Source organism: Eublepharis macularius, chromosome 4, assembly GCF_028583425.1.
Source record: "Eublepharis macularius isolate TG4126 chromosome 4, MPM_Emac_v1.0, whole genome shotgun sequence".
Classification (NCBI taxonomy): Eukaryota; Metazoa; Chordata; class Lepidosauria; order Squamata; family Eublepharidae; genus Eublepharis; species Eublepharis macularius.
The window spans coordinates 136,688,109-136,705,268 of NC_072793.1; the positions used below are offsets into that span (position 1 = coordinate 136,688,109).

A 17,160-nucleotide genomic window follows, 5' to 3' on the forward strand; every position below is an offset into this window, starting at 1 on the left:
AACAAATCCTCAACAATATCTTTCCAAATGGATAAACAGCATGGAGGCAAAGAGTCAACACACCCCTTATACTCTGCATGCTGCTCCAATCTATAACTCTAATCCTCCCCGGGCTAGTTTTTGTTCTTAAATTAAATTTGCAGATCCATGACTGGGTTGTAAATTAAGAGTATCACATATGGTTTGGACTTCAGTGTGTTCATGGGAGGTCAAGAAGTAGAGGGATAACCTACTACTACAATTCTAATTGGCTCAGTGTTTATTCTTGGTAATGTGATCCCACTTGTATCATCAGTGAGGCAGCCCAAGTTTAGGTTTGTTTTTTTTAAGGATTACAGTAAGAAAAGCATGAGGTTCCAGTTTCGAAGAAACATGAATCTTGTTGTAGACTCACCCTATTCAACTGAGGACACCATCCCTGTATCTTTAACAGTGTTGTGGAAGGAGATTTGCAGCCAGTAGAGCTTTTTCCTGTCATGCTACAGCAGCACCAGGCAAAGCATAGATATTTCTACATAGTTTATCTGCCCCTGATTCAATGATGTTGGCAAGTGGGCTCCATCCCCCCTGTTTTCATATAGCATTGTGGTGCATTTATACATCTAGGGTTTTCCCAGTTTTTCTCCAATCTTTTTTCAAACCTACTTTGCTGAGAAGTTTCAGGAAAGACAGCTGCTGTGTGGGTGGGAAAATTTAGGATATTCCTGCCCACATGGCAGCCATTCCCCTGACAGTGTCCCCACAGCAGCCATTGCATATACCTGCCACTGGTGGGGCTTTTATTTATTTTGTTTTACTTGGCAACGGATGACATTATAACAATATGTGTAATAGGTTCTTTGAATTTCCAGATTTAAAAAACAAACTAACACAAAATAGACTCTCACCTCTTCTGTCAAGGAGATACTGCCACAATGGAAGGGGCTAGATAATTACTTTAAAGGGAGGAGGAGGAGGAGGAAGCTGGGAATTCAGAGAAGCTGTTACACTTATTTGTTATAATATTATCGTAATATAAAATATGCAGTTGCTGATTTTAAAAAAAATTAAAACGCCTCAGTGATTTTGGGGGTGAGGATAGCCAATGCTGAGGGACTGGGATAGGATCACTTTGAGGAAACCTGTCACAAGGAAGCCCCACTGCTGCTTTGCTGAATTAGCAGCTGCCCCAGCAACAGGGATAACACACAAGCCTATCCCAATATGTCAATCATCTTTGTTACAATCCCAGTTAAAGGCACACATTCTACCAGCTATTGACTTTAGCAATAGCTTTTGCTTTATTTTGCTCTCTCGCTATTCTCTGTTATCAGCTTTCGACATCCTTGGTTCAGGATATCATCAGCCAATCTGGCTTTTCTTTACATATCAAGTGAAATGCAGACAGTCAGTTTCTTCACAAGGAGACTTGCAAAGAAGAGATTTCCAATACTGTATCTATACTAGTAATGCCGTGTTCCTTTGCGTTCTTCCTCTAATCCAGTGATCAAGCAGATCCTTATTTCAAATTCCTGCTTAGTCATGAATGCTGTTTGGGTAACTCTTTCAGCCTGTAAAAACTGGAATATTAATGTCATAAGTATGAAAATTACTGTGTATTGGTATATCATATACTATTTTATATACTATTCAATAATAGCAAAAATGTCCTATAAATGCTTAAAAGCACAAATCTGACCCCCATCCTTTGTGTTACCAGAGAGCCTCTCTTCAGGACTGAACTACACATTGCACATAATCACTGTTATCTACTTTATACCACCAGGTTTTCTCCCCATGACAAAAAAGATATGGTAATAAGTATTTCTCTTGCAGCATATAGGGAGGGACTAAGAGGGAAATGGTCGTCAATTACTCATTCCCCCTTTCCACCTTCCCTTATTTGGCTGCCAGTAGCAGATACTTTTCATTTGCCAAAATATTAGGGTAAGTTCCATGGAACTAGGTGTAACATGCTGTTTGGCCTTCAGATGACCTAAAAGTGTTGGGGGGGGGGAATAACAAAGCTCATATTACCTACTACCTGATCCATAACTGAAGTTACCAAGGATTGAACTTGGGACCTTCTGCATGTCAAGCAGATGCTCCATCACTGAGCCACAACCCATCCCCATAGCCATGGTGACTCCCCATAGCTCATCATGTCTACCATTGCATATACAGGTAGCAGGGTGAAGCAAGTGTTTGTTAGTTTCTTTTTGCATTTATTTTTTACAGTTGTTTCAGTTCAGATTTGCTGCTGTGGTTCTATTGTTGCACAGTTTTTCCATGCGATTTATATGACATTTGCATGTACGAAGTATTATATGTTTAATCCACATGGAAACTACGCACTTTTTTGCTGATGCACAGAGGGGAAAAATGAGGCCATTTTACAGGGGGGAAATTATATGGAGAAAAAGAAACTGGCACTAAAATACTGAATCACAAGCTCAGATCAAATGAGAGCAGGAAAATCAAACCAGGGATTTTGGAATCACAATGGTTGAGAAAAACTGAAATCATCCCTCATGGGAATAAATCACCAGTTCATCAACCCTTATCTGCAAGGGTTGCTTGAAATCAGTCAAGCAATCTCTCTTTTCAAAATAGCATAGACTGCGTGCAAGTAAGCCCAGGGCTGCCATTAAAAAAGCTTTGCATTTTTGACATGTAGTGTGAGAAATACTATGGATATTAAGGTTCTCTGTATTACTGACAGGAAAGAGATGGAAAGGATGGAAAGATGGTGAGCATCTGCAGAGCCAGTCATTTTGCCTCCAGGTTTAAATTTATATTTCAGAGAAGGAGCATAACTTGGTGGTAACTTGAATGTGACTCCACTGGAATCAATTATAGCCAGTGAGGTCAGCAGAGCTAAGTTCACTTACACCAAATGAGCACCAGCCCTTAGTCTGTGATACAGTGGGAACGAACATGTCGGCCTGTGATTAATGGCACTGACATTTTGCAGCTTGGAAAATCAAAAAGAGAAAAAGGACTTGGGCCAAGGTTTGGCTCAGGCCAGCAGTATGGGAAAAGATTCCTAATAATAAGCAGGATTACTATCGATGCCATTGACCCTCATAAGTTATGCAGAACTGTTTAGTACTTTTAAGCATTCATTAAAATGTATTCATGTCACTCTGTTGTGGTACCTGAAAGGATAAACAGAGCAGCTGCATTTGCATCTATGGCTTTTAATGAACACAGGCAATAACTGTGTGCCTGAATCTGTGACCATTATTCTGAGTAGCTTAATTGCTGCTATTTCTTCGGCATTTGGTTCTTTTTCTTTTTTTGTTTGCAGCTCCTGCACTTCCTTAAAAGACTTCTGTTGCTCAGTCAAGAAGCCCACAGCCAGATTGTTAAGATATTCAGAGGCTGTAGAAACATTCCAAGCCATCTGGAAAGATTTCTAAAAGTCAGCAATTTGCAGTGCAGTAGCAGTTTCGTGCCCTATTACATCTCCCCCTTTCCCCCATCTAGACAAGCAATACCAGATTTTTTTAAAAAAGGAGAATATCACCATTGCATATTTGCCACAAAAAATGACCTTGCAATTTAAATGGTAACGAGAAAATACAGCATAAATATTTGAAATGCTTATTTCCTCCCTGTATTCCCTTGGACACAAAGGAGATGAGAAGACAGGAATAAATATTAAACTCGGGATGGAGTGGAGACAGATGAGTGCAGTTTAATGCTCTCTATGCTCATTTCTCTCCACAGCATTGGACAGCCTTAGCATTGGACATTTGTTGTTAACTGGAATTTAAAAACAAATATTTGACTGTACTTATACGATCTTAGTGTTACCTCACTCATCATTAGAGATGGGCACGAACCACAAAAAAAGGTTCATGGTTCATGGCCTGTGGGTTTTCATGAACCAGGAACCACAAACTGGCACGAACTGGGGCAAGTTTACGAACCAGTTTGTGGTTCATGGGGGTTAAATGTCCCTTTCTGGCTGCTTAGCAGCGGCAGGAAAAGGAGCATTTGACAGTTTAAAGGGACCCTTCCTGCCTTGCAAGTGGCAGGTCCCTTTAAATGATTAGCTGGCAGGTGACAGGGGAGATCCCCCCCCTCGCTGCCTGCCAGCTGATCATTTAAAGGGACTTGCCACTTGCAAGTGGCAGGGCCATTTAAACTGCCCAAACCCCAACCCTCACCCCAACCCCCACACCCACTCTGACTCCCACTCCCCCAGCCCCAGCCCCACACTTACCTTGCCCTGTGGGCCCACAGCATCCTCCCACTCCTCCTGCGAGGGACAGGAAGGCCATTTTTGGCCTCTTCCACCACTGCGTGGGCCCACAGGGTGGCAGAGGAGGCCGAAAATGGCCTTCCTGCCCCTCAAATGGCTGCCTGGGGAAATGGCCATTTAAACTGCCCCTTTACGACCCAAACGAACCTGTAGACCAGTTCGTGGAAGTTTGTGGAAACAAGTTCCACGAAACACTGGTTCACGAACCATGAACCAGCCTGGTTTGTGCATTTTTTTGGGTTGTAATTTGATTCGTGCCCATCTCTACTCATCATAGTACCTTCTTCATAGAAAAGAAGACGTAACAAGATCAAATGAGGTCTACAAGGGCTATGCATCCAGGGAAGACAGTGTTTCTGGAACCCTATGCTGAGTCAGACCATATACCCACTGTTGTCTACATCACCTGTATAATAGGGAATCTTTTCAACTAGAGATTAGATATGCTAATTAACACTGAGCAAGAGAAAAACAAAACTTCCCTTTCTCAAAAATCTTACATATACTTCAAGCCAGGAATGAAATTTAGGCTCAGCTTGAAAAGAATTGCCAAATGCCTACTGCCATCCAACAGATTATCTAGCACTGCCCTCACACAACTTACATTTCTGAGTGGTGGGGAGGATTACAGGAGGATTGCTCTCTAAACTAATAATAGTATAGCAATTTACTCTTAAACTTCCTAAATATGATTTCCTGCCAGGGTTGTTGAAAATTCTAAGTCTTCTAGAAATGCATGGTGGGTTGGGAAAGACATGGGACAAATGCACAGAAAGTGGCTAGGGTTACCAACCTCTAGTTTAGGCCTGAGTTTTCCTGACATTTGACTGATCTCCAGACCACACAGATCAATACCCCTGCAGAAAAGGGCAGCTTCAGAGAGTGAATTCTATTGCATCACATTCCTGCTGAGTCCCCCCCCCCCCCCCCGCCACGCCAAACTTTGCCATCTCCAGGATCCTCCTCCAAATTTCCAGGAATTTCCCTGCTCAGAGTTGGCATCCATAAAGAGGAGAAAAATAGAAAAAAGTCCAGTAGCACCTTTAAGACTAACCAAGTTTACTGTGGCATAAGCTTTTGAGAACCACAGTTCTCTTCATCAGATGCTCTGACAAAGAGAACTGTGGTTCTTGAAAGCTTATGCCACAGTAAAGTTGGTTAGTCTTAAAGGTGCTACTGGACTCTTTTCTATTATGCTACTGACTAACACGGCTAACTCCTCTGGATCTAAAGATCTCTCTGTGTATACATTTTGCAAGCATCCCCTTCCAAAACTCACTGAGAATTTCTCACTGTATGATGAACAGATTTCAATCGTACACACAGCTGTTTACCCATTAGGACTAGAAAGCAATTAAGTTTTTCTATGTGTGTTTGTCTTTAACGTTAATTAGACTAAATATTTCCCATATATTTTTGAATTATTTTTAATGTTGCTAAGATTTAGTTTGCTGCTGCTATTTTAGAATTCTTAAGATGCTTAAATGGTGATTTTCAGTTGTTTCAAAGGTGTTATAATTTGGATATTATTGCTTCACAGTAATCCTAAACAGAGTGGGGTAACTACATTTAGGATAGCATTGCCAGTATATGCTAAAAGGTGACAGAAAATATTGGAATAACAAAATAAGTAAACAGAAGTAAACCTAGGACTGCAGCCTGAATGTTACATTATTCATTTATATGGGAAAATGTCACCTTGAGCTAAAAAAGATCCTAAAGTCTTCTGCTCTTGTTGGCTGTTTAAAATACACATTTGCTTGCAAAATACAGAAGCTATGTCTTTTGTATGGCTCTCTCTTTATTTTCCCAAGTGTGGACACAATTTCAACCTGCTGGGATGGCAGGTATGGAAATCTTCCCCAAGCTAGGATTAATATTTTAATCCTATATTACTTTCCTTGAGCTAGTTATCTGAAAGGACACACTAGAGCCTTGATCTCCCCCTCCCCCAAGCCATAGATCATTCTCTCTCTTTTTGAGGTCCACTTAGATTGGCAGAATTATAGCAGCAGTCTTTCTGTCCCTTTCCCAAGGCCCGTGTGATATGCACTGCTTGACAATTGTTCCCTGTAAGTGTTTACTTTATAAATGCCATTCACTGCATTTGCCAGATTGTCAGAATTGCAGTAGCTAAGACTCCTGACTGCAGTCCATAGAATTCATAGCATGCAGACTCCACATGATAAAGTGCCACTATTAGGTGATGCACTACCATACATAGAATGCATTTCCAAGTAGGATAGGCTAATCCTCTGTCGTGCTTTACCAGAAACCACTCATTTCTCTGAAAGCTTCCCTGTTGAACACTCAAAAACTTATGACTCTTCAATGGGAATCAAAATGCACATGTATACACGTTTACATGCTCCTCCCATCTCCCTACCCATTCTTCCCCTTCCCAAAGTCTCCCAAAGTCCAAAGCTGGAGTGGGGGGGGGGGGGGTTAGAGCACTTTAACATTTCAATCCACCCGGCTCCAGCTGATTGGCAGCTTGCCAGTCAGCTGGAGCGGGGTGGTGGCGGTTTAAAGCACTCCTGGTGCTACTTGCTAACACTGGGAATGCTTTTACATTTAAATCCCCCTTGCTCCAGCTGACTGGTGGTGTGCATGTGGTCGGGGGGGGGGTTAGAGCACTCCCAGGCCTTCAGTCAGCTGGAGCATGGGGGGATTTAAATGTTAAAGCGCTCTTGGTGCCACTTGTCAGCAGTGTCGGGAGCGCTCTCCAGCTGACTGGCGGGCTGCCAAACAGCTGGAGCAAGGGGGGATTGAAATGTTAAAGCGCTCCTGGCACCACTTGTCAGCCACACTGGGAGGCTTTAATGGACCATGGACCAATGGACTAGTGAAAAGTCCGTGGGTCCGTGGAAAATGGGCTTCCCATGACCCGCTGGTTCGCAAACACTGAACCAGCCCAGTCCATGCAATAGTTTGGTTCATTTTCTGATCCATGTCCACCTCTACTCATTTGGCAAGGCCCACCAGCAACCATTGAGCAACTTGCTATCATGTGACTTGCATGAATCACACAAGTCTGGCTGCTTGCTACTGTTCTACTGCAGCTTTTACACAAAGGTCAGTGTGGTGTAGGGTTAGAGGTTCAGACTAAGATCTAGGAGACCCAAATTTGGAACACCACTATGTTGTGCAAGGTCAGTCACTGGGTCCAGACTGGATGACCTTGTGCCAATTACACAGTCTCAGCCTAACTTACCTCATAGGGTTGTTGTGAAAATAAAATGGAGAAGAAAAGAATGATTTAAGCTTCTTTTAGTCCACATTGTGAAAAAGGTGATGTATTAATGAAGTAAATGAATAATAATTATAGTTAATGATTTGTGGCATATAAAAGGTAAGTTGGGTTAGTGAGTGAAAAGGAGACAATGAAGAAGGGGAAGGTCAGGATTTGCAGGTTGCTAAGAGAAGGAAAAGAGGAAATAGTGTGGCAAGGGGGATAAGGAAAGTGAGGTGCCCGGCACCATGCAACTTCATCCAGCCTGGGTCCACACAGAGTTCTGTAAAGGAGTGGCTGTAGTTACATCAGCCTCTTTTCACATTTTTTGTTCCAACACATATTACTTCCATGTAGCAGCAAACTCACTGAACTTTGCATATATACATATGTAGCTAATGGCCATGAAGATATTGATGCAAGTGCCATGAACACTTGCAATCCCTGAATTTGGAATAAATATTTGGGTGCCATATCATGCTAAAAGGATTATATGTCTAATCCAGAGAAAAACATCCCTTACTTCTACATTCTCCCATCACCCCCACTTTCCTTGCTGGTTTTGTGGCTGTTCTGCTGTAGCTTTTTCTGTTCCTAAGCAGGCAGCATTATGCTCAGGTGGCCAACCCACCAATGAATGGAAAAGTTACCACTTTCTCCTCCTCCTGTGAAGGAATTCAGCACAGGAGGTAGCCGAGAGGAGAACTGCTTTAAACCCCATTTGCTTTGCAAGCAGAATAAGAAGATCCTATAATGAAGCAACCCGCTTACTTAATCTAAACCTCCCACTTCATCATCAAAATTCATCTCACACAAAGGCACAAAAATTAATCTGGCAATTTTTAGGTAGTTAGATATTTTATATGAAACTTTAAAGGGTTTTCATGCAATTAGCCCTAAGGTGAATTTGTTTTGATTTAGAGGATCAAAGTGCATCATGCTTTGTCACAATTATTGATATAAAAGGGTAATTAACTCTTCCTGAATCACACAGAGCCTTCAGCATTATTTACAACTCTTGCTCTTAAACATCAAACTATAGAAACAGGTATCAGTGGCAAACTCAATAGCATCACAAAGACTCAGTTTGGTGTAGTGGTTAAGAGCGCAAGACTGTAATCTGGAGAGCTGGGTTTGATTTCCCACTCCTCCACTTAATGCCAGCTGGGTGGCCTTGGGTCAATCACAGCTCTTTCAGAGCTCTCTCAGCCCCACCCACCTCACCTGCTGTTTGTTGTTGCGGGGATAATAATAACATACTTTGTAAACTGCTCTGAGTGGGTGTTAAGTCATCCTGAAGGGCGGTATTATTATTATTATTCGAATGATCCGAAACACAATCAACAATAAGCAGAAGTCACCTGTTATTATTGATTGGCCTTGCTAAACTGATACAAGTTTCCACTGGAGACCTAAGTATCAACCAGATATCGGCGTAATATGTACGCTGTTCCAAGTAGCACGGTCTTTTGCAGTTCTGTAGGTGTTATGTCAGAAAGCTGCAGTTTCCCCATATGAATTGCAAAGTTTTTCGAGATGGTTCCAAGTGCCCCAATGCATTGTTTGGTGTAGAGAGCCAGTTTGATGTAGTGGTTAAGAAGAGCGTGGGACTCTAATCTGCAGAGCCAGGTTTGATTCCCCACTCCTCCACTTGAAGCCAGCTGGGTGACCTTGGGCTAGTCGCGGCTCTCTGGAGCTCTCTCAGCCCCACCCACCTCACAGGGTGTTTTGTTGTGGGGATAATAATGACACACTGTGTAAACCTCTCTGAGTGGGCATTAAGTTGTCCTGAAGGGCGGTATATAAATTGAATGTGTTGTTGTTGTCGTTATTATTGCATTCTTCTTCCATAGTCGGGTGGTCTATATTGCCAGATCTCTATATTTAATCATTTTTCTTGTTCTTTTTCTTCGACTCTGGCATCCCCAGGAATTGCAATGTTGATTAACCAGGCTTTTCGATTTTCCACGATTGTTATATCTAGTGTATTATGTTCAAGGTGCCGATCAGTTTGAATTCTAAAATCCCACAAGATCTTGACTTGTTCATTTTCTAGCACCTTTTCCACCTGATGTCCCCATGAATTCTTTGATACTGGCAAGTTATACTTTTTACACAATGACGAATGAATCAGCTTTGCAACCCTTTCATGTCTAGCTTTGTAGTCTGTCTGTGCAATTTTGCTGCATTCAGAGATAAGGTGGGACACAGTTTCATCTGGCAAAGTCGGCAGTTTGGATTTTCACTGATTTTCTGAATTTTGCCTTTCATAACATTTGTTTGCAATGCTTTTTCTTGTGCTGTGAAGATCAGACCTTCAGTTTCTTTCTCAATTGTACCCATTTTCAACCATGCCCAAGTTAGTCTGTTGTCACTTTTTCCTTCAACATTTTTTAGATCTTGCCCATGTAAGGGTTTATTCTTCCAGCCATTTAATCTATTCTCAAACTGTTTCTTCTTGTATTCAGCGTTTGTTTCGGTTGTTTTTAATATGTTCTCTGTTTTCACAGCCTGAAGTAATTTTTCTGTACATCTACTGATGTAATCACTCAGGCCTCTCCTTTCTTCTTCCACTACCTGATGTACTTGTAACAGTCCTCTTCTACCAATTTTTCATGGTAAATATAGCCTGTCAACATCACTTTTTGGGTGTAAAGATGATGCATGTTTATTAGTTTTCACGTTTTTCAATCCAATTTTTCTAAATTGCTTTGTGTCCAGTTTATTATTCCAGCTGGATATCTGATCACTGGAATTGCCCAAGTATTTATGGCCTTGACTGTATTTCCACCATTTAATTTTGACTTCAGAATTTTTCGTACTCTCTTGATATATACTTTCTCAGTCAGTTCTTTAATTTTCATGTGCAGGATGTTATCTAATTCTAATATTCCAAGATATTTATAATTTTCTTTGTTCGATAATAATTTCATAATGTTGCCATTTTCAAGTTCTGTTCTGTCAATATTTTTTTACTTTTCCCGACTGCATGGAGAGTATTGCACATATGTCTAAGCCAAATTTTATTTGATTATAATCACTGTACATTTTCACTGTATTAAGCAATGATTCAAGTTCAGTGGGACTATTATTATTATTATTATTATTATTATTATTATTATTATTATTATTATTATTATTATATTGGTAATGGAAAGTGCTGTCAAGTCAGTACTGAGGTTTTCAAGGCAAAAAACTAAGAGATGTAGTTTGCCATTGCCTGCCCTTGCATAGGGGCCCTGGTATTCCTTAGAGATCTCTCATCAAATTGCTAACCAAGGCTGACCCTGCTTAACTTCTAAGATTGTACAAGATCAGACTTATTTGTGCTATCCAGGTCTGAGTATATAAAGTCCTGATTGTATATATTTCACACACACACACACCCAAAAAACCTTGTAAATGAACATAATACCTTCAATGTGAACATTGAATTCATGTCTTGTTTCTCCCAAAGCATTCTTGGCTATGCATATGTATCTTCCTCCATCATCTGGAGTAACTTTCTCTACCATCAATACCTTCCCATAATTGTCTATTACTCCTCGGTTTACTCTGTTCCAGGTTAGATGTGGTGTGGGGCTGTGAAATAAACATTAAAAAATAGTTTAAAATATTACACTGTCACAAACACCCCATCCCTTGTAGAATAGCCAGATAATTGAGACATTTATCTTTGTTATATCCTATTCCAATAAATCATGTCTCTGCACACCTGTTCCAGTGTTAAAACCTCAAACTGGAGACATACATGGCCTGAAACTTGTACTGCTTCTTCATTAAATAGGAGAGAATGTTCCCAGCTATAGCTGCAGAAGACAACTGGTTCTTAGCCCTGCTCTTCACTGTCTCTGATGCAGTTTAAAAATCTCTTCATTGAGGAAAGGGTTGAGACTTGCTTTCCAAGCCTCTGCAGGAAGTGGGGGATCCTGTACCCCTGGCTCCAGTATCCCCACCACCATGACTATGGCTAGCAAGAAAAAAACAAACTAAAAAAATTGTCAAGCAACCGTGTGACATCACTTCCAGGGAAGAGACATTAGTTCTCTCTAGGGATTGCCAGAAACTCTAGTTGAGAACTGCCCCACGTGAGACTTGATATATATGAGAGATTTTTATTGCTATTTCTGCTGAGAGTGATATTTCTAAGCTTGACCTGGACAGAAGTATTTTCAAGAAGATAAATAAATTGAAGGGCACCTATAAATGTGTAAAAATAAACTGGAGTCATGTGGCACCTTAACAAATGTGTTGTAGGAGACCTGTTGCCAATGAGAGATGAAGAAATAGGTTAGAATGCTACAGACACATTTAGGCTTGTACAGAGAGATTCAGAACCAGTTTCTTCCCACACCATAAGGACTCTCGCAGACATAAACAGGGTTAAAGATTTCACTGGCTTGACAGTAAGCAATTCTGTGCCTGCCCAGCCAGAGCGAATTCTCTAGGCAACTGAATATAAAAGCGACTTTGTGTTTTCCAGAATTAATGGGCACTCTTATAACAAGAAAGACAGAAGTTCAGGGCAGGCTGCTAACTTAACATTCCCAGCTGGCTTTCCTGATGCCAGCACTGTACATGGCACACAGACCAGAGTCATGTCTGTTTACTCTTGTGTCCATCTGTTGATATGGCAACATGCCGAGCCCCAGGTTACTCTCAACACCATGTTCCAAATAGATATTATAGTTTTCTGTGGGAAGAATTTTTATGACAGTTTTCAAGTTACTCTCCAGTCCTATTCTTAGAGATGCTGCAGTATCGCTTCATATAAAATCTAAAGCCCAAAATGGGCTAGCAGGGATTGGATGCATCATATTTAATGAGATGCCTCATTTGACAAGCTTTTGTTTACATATTTGCTTACAGAACAGGAAGGCACCAGGGCCTCAGGCCAGGAGTCTCATAAATCACATACTGGCTCCCTGATCCCATATCAATGGGACTGAGCAGAGGAGGAAACTGCAGACCATTCCAGAAGGGAGGTTACCACAGCAAAACATGATCCTCCCAGCACTGGAAGTATTGTAGTGCTCTATGACCAATCAAGAATGACACGAGATTTCAAGATGGGTAGCTATGTTAGTCTGTCTGTAGCACTAGACAAGACCAAGAGTCCAGTAACACCTATAAGATTAACAAAATTTGTGGTAGAGAAGGAGCTTTCGTGAGCCATAGCTCACTTCTTCAGATACCAAGATAATTAGTAGAGATGGGCATGAACCAGAAGATGAACTAAAGTTTGTCACAAAGTGGGCCAGTTCATGCTTCATGAACCAGCGGTTTGTGGAAGCCTGTTTTCCATGAATTTCCACGAACTGGTCTGCCAGTTCGTTTGGTTCGTGTTAAGCTCCAAAACCCCTTTCCGTGCTACTGGACTCTTGGTTTTGTCTACTGCTACAAACAGACGAACACAGCTACCCCTGGATCAGCTGCTTGTTGGGGATCTCCCCGCCAAGCAGCTGATTTAAGCCGGTGGGGGTGAAATGCCCCTTTCTGTGCCACTTTGGAGTAGCACAGAAAGGGGCGTTTAAACCTCACAAACCATGAACCACGAACAGGTTTGTGAACTGGGGCAAGTTCATGAAAGTTCATGGTTCGTGAAACGGGACGAACCATGAACCACATGGTTCATTTTTCCCCGTTTCGTGCCCACCTCTAATAATGAGATTTCAGACTTCCTGCATCCTAAGCAAGTTGGTGTTGAAAGTTACCACCTGGGCCTCCCGGCACTGTTACATGTCTGGCTCTACTCTAATCCCAACTAGCCTACTTCCTCCCAATCCATCTGTCTCTGGCCTGTCAGTCTTCAAACTGCAATGTTACCTTTCCTTGAAGTTCTTGCTAGTATATTATTCAAGGCCTTCTTCAGGGCCTTAAAAGAGAGGATGCAATGGACCTCAGGAAGATATGGATCCAGATATATTGTTTGAGGGGGGCGGCACACAGGGGGGGGGGATTTTGAATAATTTTCATCTTAAAGATGATGCTTATTCCATTTTTTTCTTTCATTTTTCATTCTTAGATAGTTGACCCATTTTTCATTTTGCCCTTTTTGGTTTGTCTCTGTTGATCCGGCAAAACAAAATGCCCAAACCAAAACTGAGTAACTAAAAACTAATTAAAAATGGAATGAATGGGAAACTCAGCTAGTCTTCTCCTGAATGCATCATATGGTATAAAATCTTCATGCTTTCTACTAAAGACATCAGAATTCCCACTGATTTCAAAGAGATTTCAATGAGACTCCACCAGGTTTCTCTTTTGCTAGCTTGACCTGTTATTTTCTTGCAGACATCTTTCTCTTTCTTTCTTTCTTTCTTTCTTTCTTTCTTTCTTTCTTTCTTTCTTTCTTTCTTTCTTTCTTTCTTTCTTTCCCTACATCAGTAACCTTTCTATGAAGTCTACATGCAGGTCCAGCCAATGTATACAATGCAAAATGCCTCCACTCCATTGCTTTGTATTGCCAGTGTAAAACAATGGTTAAACAAATGCAAAATTAAACAAATGATATTACTTTCTCATTTTGGTTAGAATTTTGCCTTTTCTTGCTTCTAGTAAAAATCATAAAATAAATGGGATTAATCTATTTTGTCTTCCATTCATTTTTAAGACATAACTATAGTATATCAAGCATGAGAAAAGAAAAACATGTTGGCTATATAACTCACAAAATGAAAGGCATCTCTGCCTGTTTGTGAGTGGCAAAACAGACCACACAAATGGAAACCCACAAGGACCTCACAGTGGTTGAGGGAGGCCAGTTTCCCACCTCTCTCTGGTAGGGGCTAGAGCAGCAGGTCAGGAATGAACAAAGGGGAAAGCAGCAGCTCCTCCTTCTTTTCCCAGCCACCACTACTGCTTCTTGCCATCCTTCTCTCCTGTGCAGGGACAGGAGTTGGGGAAGTGAGAAAGTTGCAGCATCTCATTCTCTTCCTTCTGATACCATTGCTTTACCATATTTTCTCCCTGGAGCAGTGACTTTAAAAGGAAGGAAAGAGCAGTGCTGCCCTGTCTGTCCACTACCACCTTGTGCTGCTACTTTTGGTCCCATTTCTGGCCACCAATACTTTGATGCCTTCTCAGCTTCTTTTCTAGCTCACAGTGGCTTCTGCCAACATCCACCATCTTCCCTATCAGTCTATCCCACTAACCTACCCTTTGTTCTTCCCAATCTGCTCTCCCTTCCCCTCCCCTCCCCTCTACTGGTGGCCACCTTCAGTCCTGCCAATATTAGCCATTATAATTTACATTGTCTGCACTTGCATAGACAATGCTTCTCTGGTTTTATGGTTCTTGTGACCTCCCCTCCCCCCCACCACACACATACATTTTAAAAAGTTTATGATTTTTCTAGTTTTTTTTAGAGAAATGATCTTTCTCTATCTGGTCCTACTGAAATCTGCAGGCCAGCTTCACAATTTGATATAGGATGTTCCCATGACTAACTGGTTTGATAGACTCAGAGACAAATTCTATGACTTTATAGTGTAGTTCAAATTTATCTTTATTCTGCAATTCCATACAATATTATTGATCAGCCCTAGAAACATCACAAGGTCTTGGGAGTCAATTTCTCATTTAAACTGAGCACCGAGCAAAACAACCAAACACAATTTTCATTCTCTATCAAGTGGAGAATGAATGAGGCATACTCCATTGCTCCCCCATAGAAAACATTTCATCTTCTGCCTTTCTTCAAGACCTATCAGTGCACATTTGCAAGGCCTGATAGAGTTCAGTTAAGTACCCGGGAGCATCTTCCAGCTAGGAACAGGAGAGTGTCCCAGAGACCCATCATCACATGCTGGGAGACGTGCTCTGGAGGAAAGCAGTGTAACACACTGCTCTAGTTTGCAAGATCTGAGCAAGTCTGATAATGATAGGATGTTTCAGAGGTTTTTCATTCATAAGGTCACAGTAGGTCAGAGGCGACTTGACAGCACATAACACACTTCCTCAATCCACCTCCTATTCCTTGGTAGCTCTTTAACTATCCCAGTTTTGCAGTCTTTGCCCACAGGCCAGTTCTATGGAAACTGTTTCTCGCAATCTCTGCTAGGGGCCCAAATATGAAGCTTATTTCATACACTGGCTACTGGGCACTGTCTGGGATAATAATACAGCCCTTGACCAGTTTTTACCAGCACTCCATAAAAAACTTAAAGATTATCTGATAGGAGTGCTTCTGTTAGTTGAATAATTGTGGGAAATGGGTCCAAAGCCAAAGCAGATACCAGTTTATAATAAGTCTGCCACCTAAGATGCAGGAACTCACCACGAATTCTGAACCTATACAAATTATACGCCCCAACTGAGCACACTGCTGCATCAATGGTTTGATGTAGGGTAGAAGTGCTCTTGCTTCCCCCCCCCCCCACAACTCTCTACCACAGTATCAGCCAAGCCAGCTGTTGTGAACATTTCAAGACAGACCAAAATCAATTCTAGATTGCCTTGAAGTTCAAATGCCATCTAACCAAACATTGAGCAGAATCAACTTAACACTGCCTTTATTTGTCAAAGGTCTTGCTAGTGGTAAAGGTGCAGGGTTTGATTGCTTTTGGAAATATTTACAATTCCATGGCATGTCTCTCTAATACTTTCTCAAGGAAAAACAAACCTTCTTCTTCCCAGAATGCAGAATCTACACTTACAAATCTGCTTGCAATTCCATAAAAGTCTGTAAGCTTAAGCTTGAGCATCATACATATGTGTTGCTTGGCATTTGCAACCTGCACATTTTTATCTCAGGTTTTAAGTGATGGTTATATTGTGGGAATACTCACAGTCCTTCAGCAATGCATTCCAAAAAAAGATCATTTCCTTTGATAACAGTCACATCAGAACTGTGGCCAGAAGACTCAGGGGGAATAAGCAGTCTTGGTTTCCGTTCCTTGATTAAATTGGCTAAAAAAAATGAGGGGAGAGCAATTTCACAACTCTTGATCCATAATCAATTCAACCATGATCTTTCCAGTCACACTCTATAGCATCTAAGTGAGCATTTGTTCAGATATGCTCGGTATATTGGTGTGGCAAACCTGGATCCGGGAGACCCAGGTCTGAATCGCCACTCTGACATGGAAGCTTGCTGGGTGAACTCGGGCCGTCACACACTCAGCCTAACCTACCTCATAGAGATGTTTTGAGGATACAATGGAGGAAAATAATGGAAGCTACTTTGGGTCCCCACTGGGGAGAAAGGCAAGAGATAAATGTAAATAAATAAACTGACATGTTAGAAATTGATTGGCATAACCTTCCCACTTCCTGTGACACTAGATTTTTGTCACAGTCTTGAATTAAACATTATAAATTTTGATGTGCTGGGTCTGAATTCACCAGACCTATTCCCTGCAGTCACATAGAAGCCACGGTCCCAAGCAGAATCAGTTCCCTGAACCTCTTTAAAAGACAGTTCTTCAGAGAAGTGCAGGGAAATGATTCTGATTAGGACCATGGCATGGGGGAAGGGGCTCCTCTCTTTCCCCCCTTCCATTTTTTTGAGCCAAAATGGGCCTGAGGGACATTATTTGTCCCATTTTGAAGCAATACTTACACTGAACAGTACTAACCCAGACCTGACTCATTAAAAACCATAATGTTTAGTTGGAGCCACACCTAGAAGACAGTACTATTCCAACTTATTCCAAATATCACTTGAAAATCTTATTTT

General features: G+C 41.4%; 1 protein-coding gene across 2 annotated transcripts in view; it reads right to left on the reverse strand.

Moving 5' to 3' along the window:
- The window catches only part of CHL1 (cell adhesion molecule L1 like), a 149,620-nt gene that overhangs the window by 82,326 nt on the left and 50,134 nt on the right, over positions 1–17,160 (reverse strand). For both annotated transcript variants that reach the window (XM_054976883.1, XM_054976882.1), the window contains exons 7-8: positions 16,271–16,391; positions 10,897–11,063 (exon numbers count right to left, since the gene is read on the reverse strand). In XM_054976883.1, coding sequence (XP_054832858.1) covers positions 10,897–11,063; positions 16,271–16,391 — 288 coding nt within the window. The remainder of the gene's footprint in view (positions 1–10,896; positions 11,064–16,270; positions 16,392–17,160) is intronic.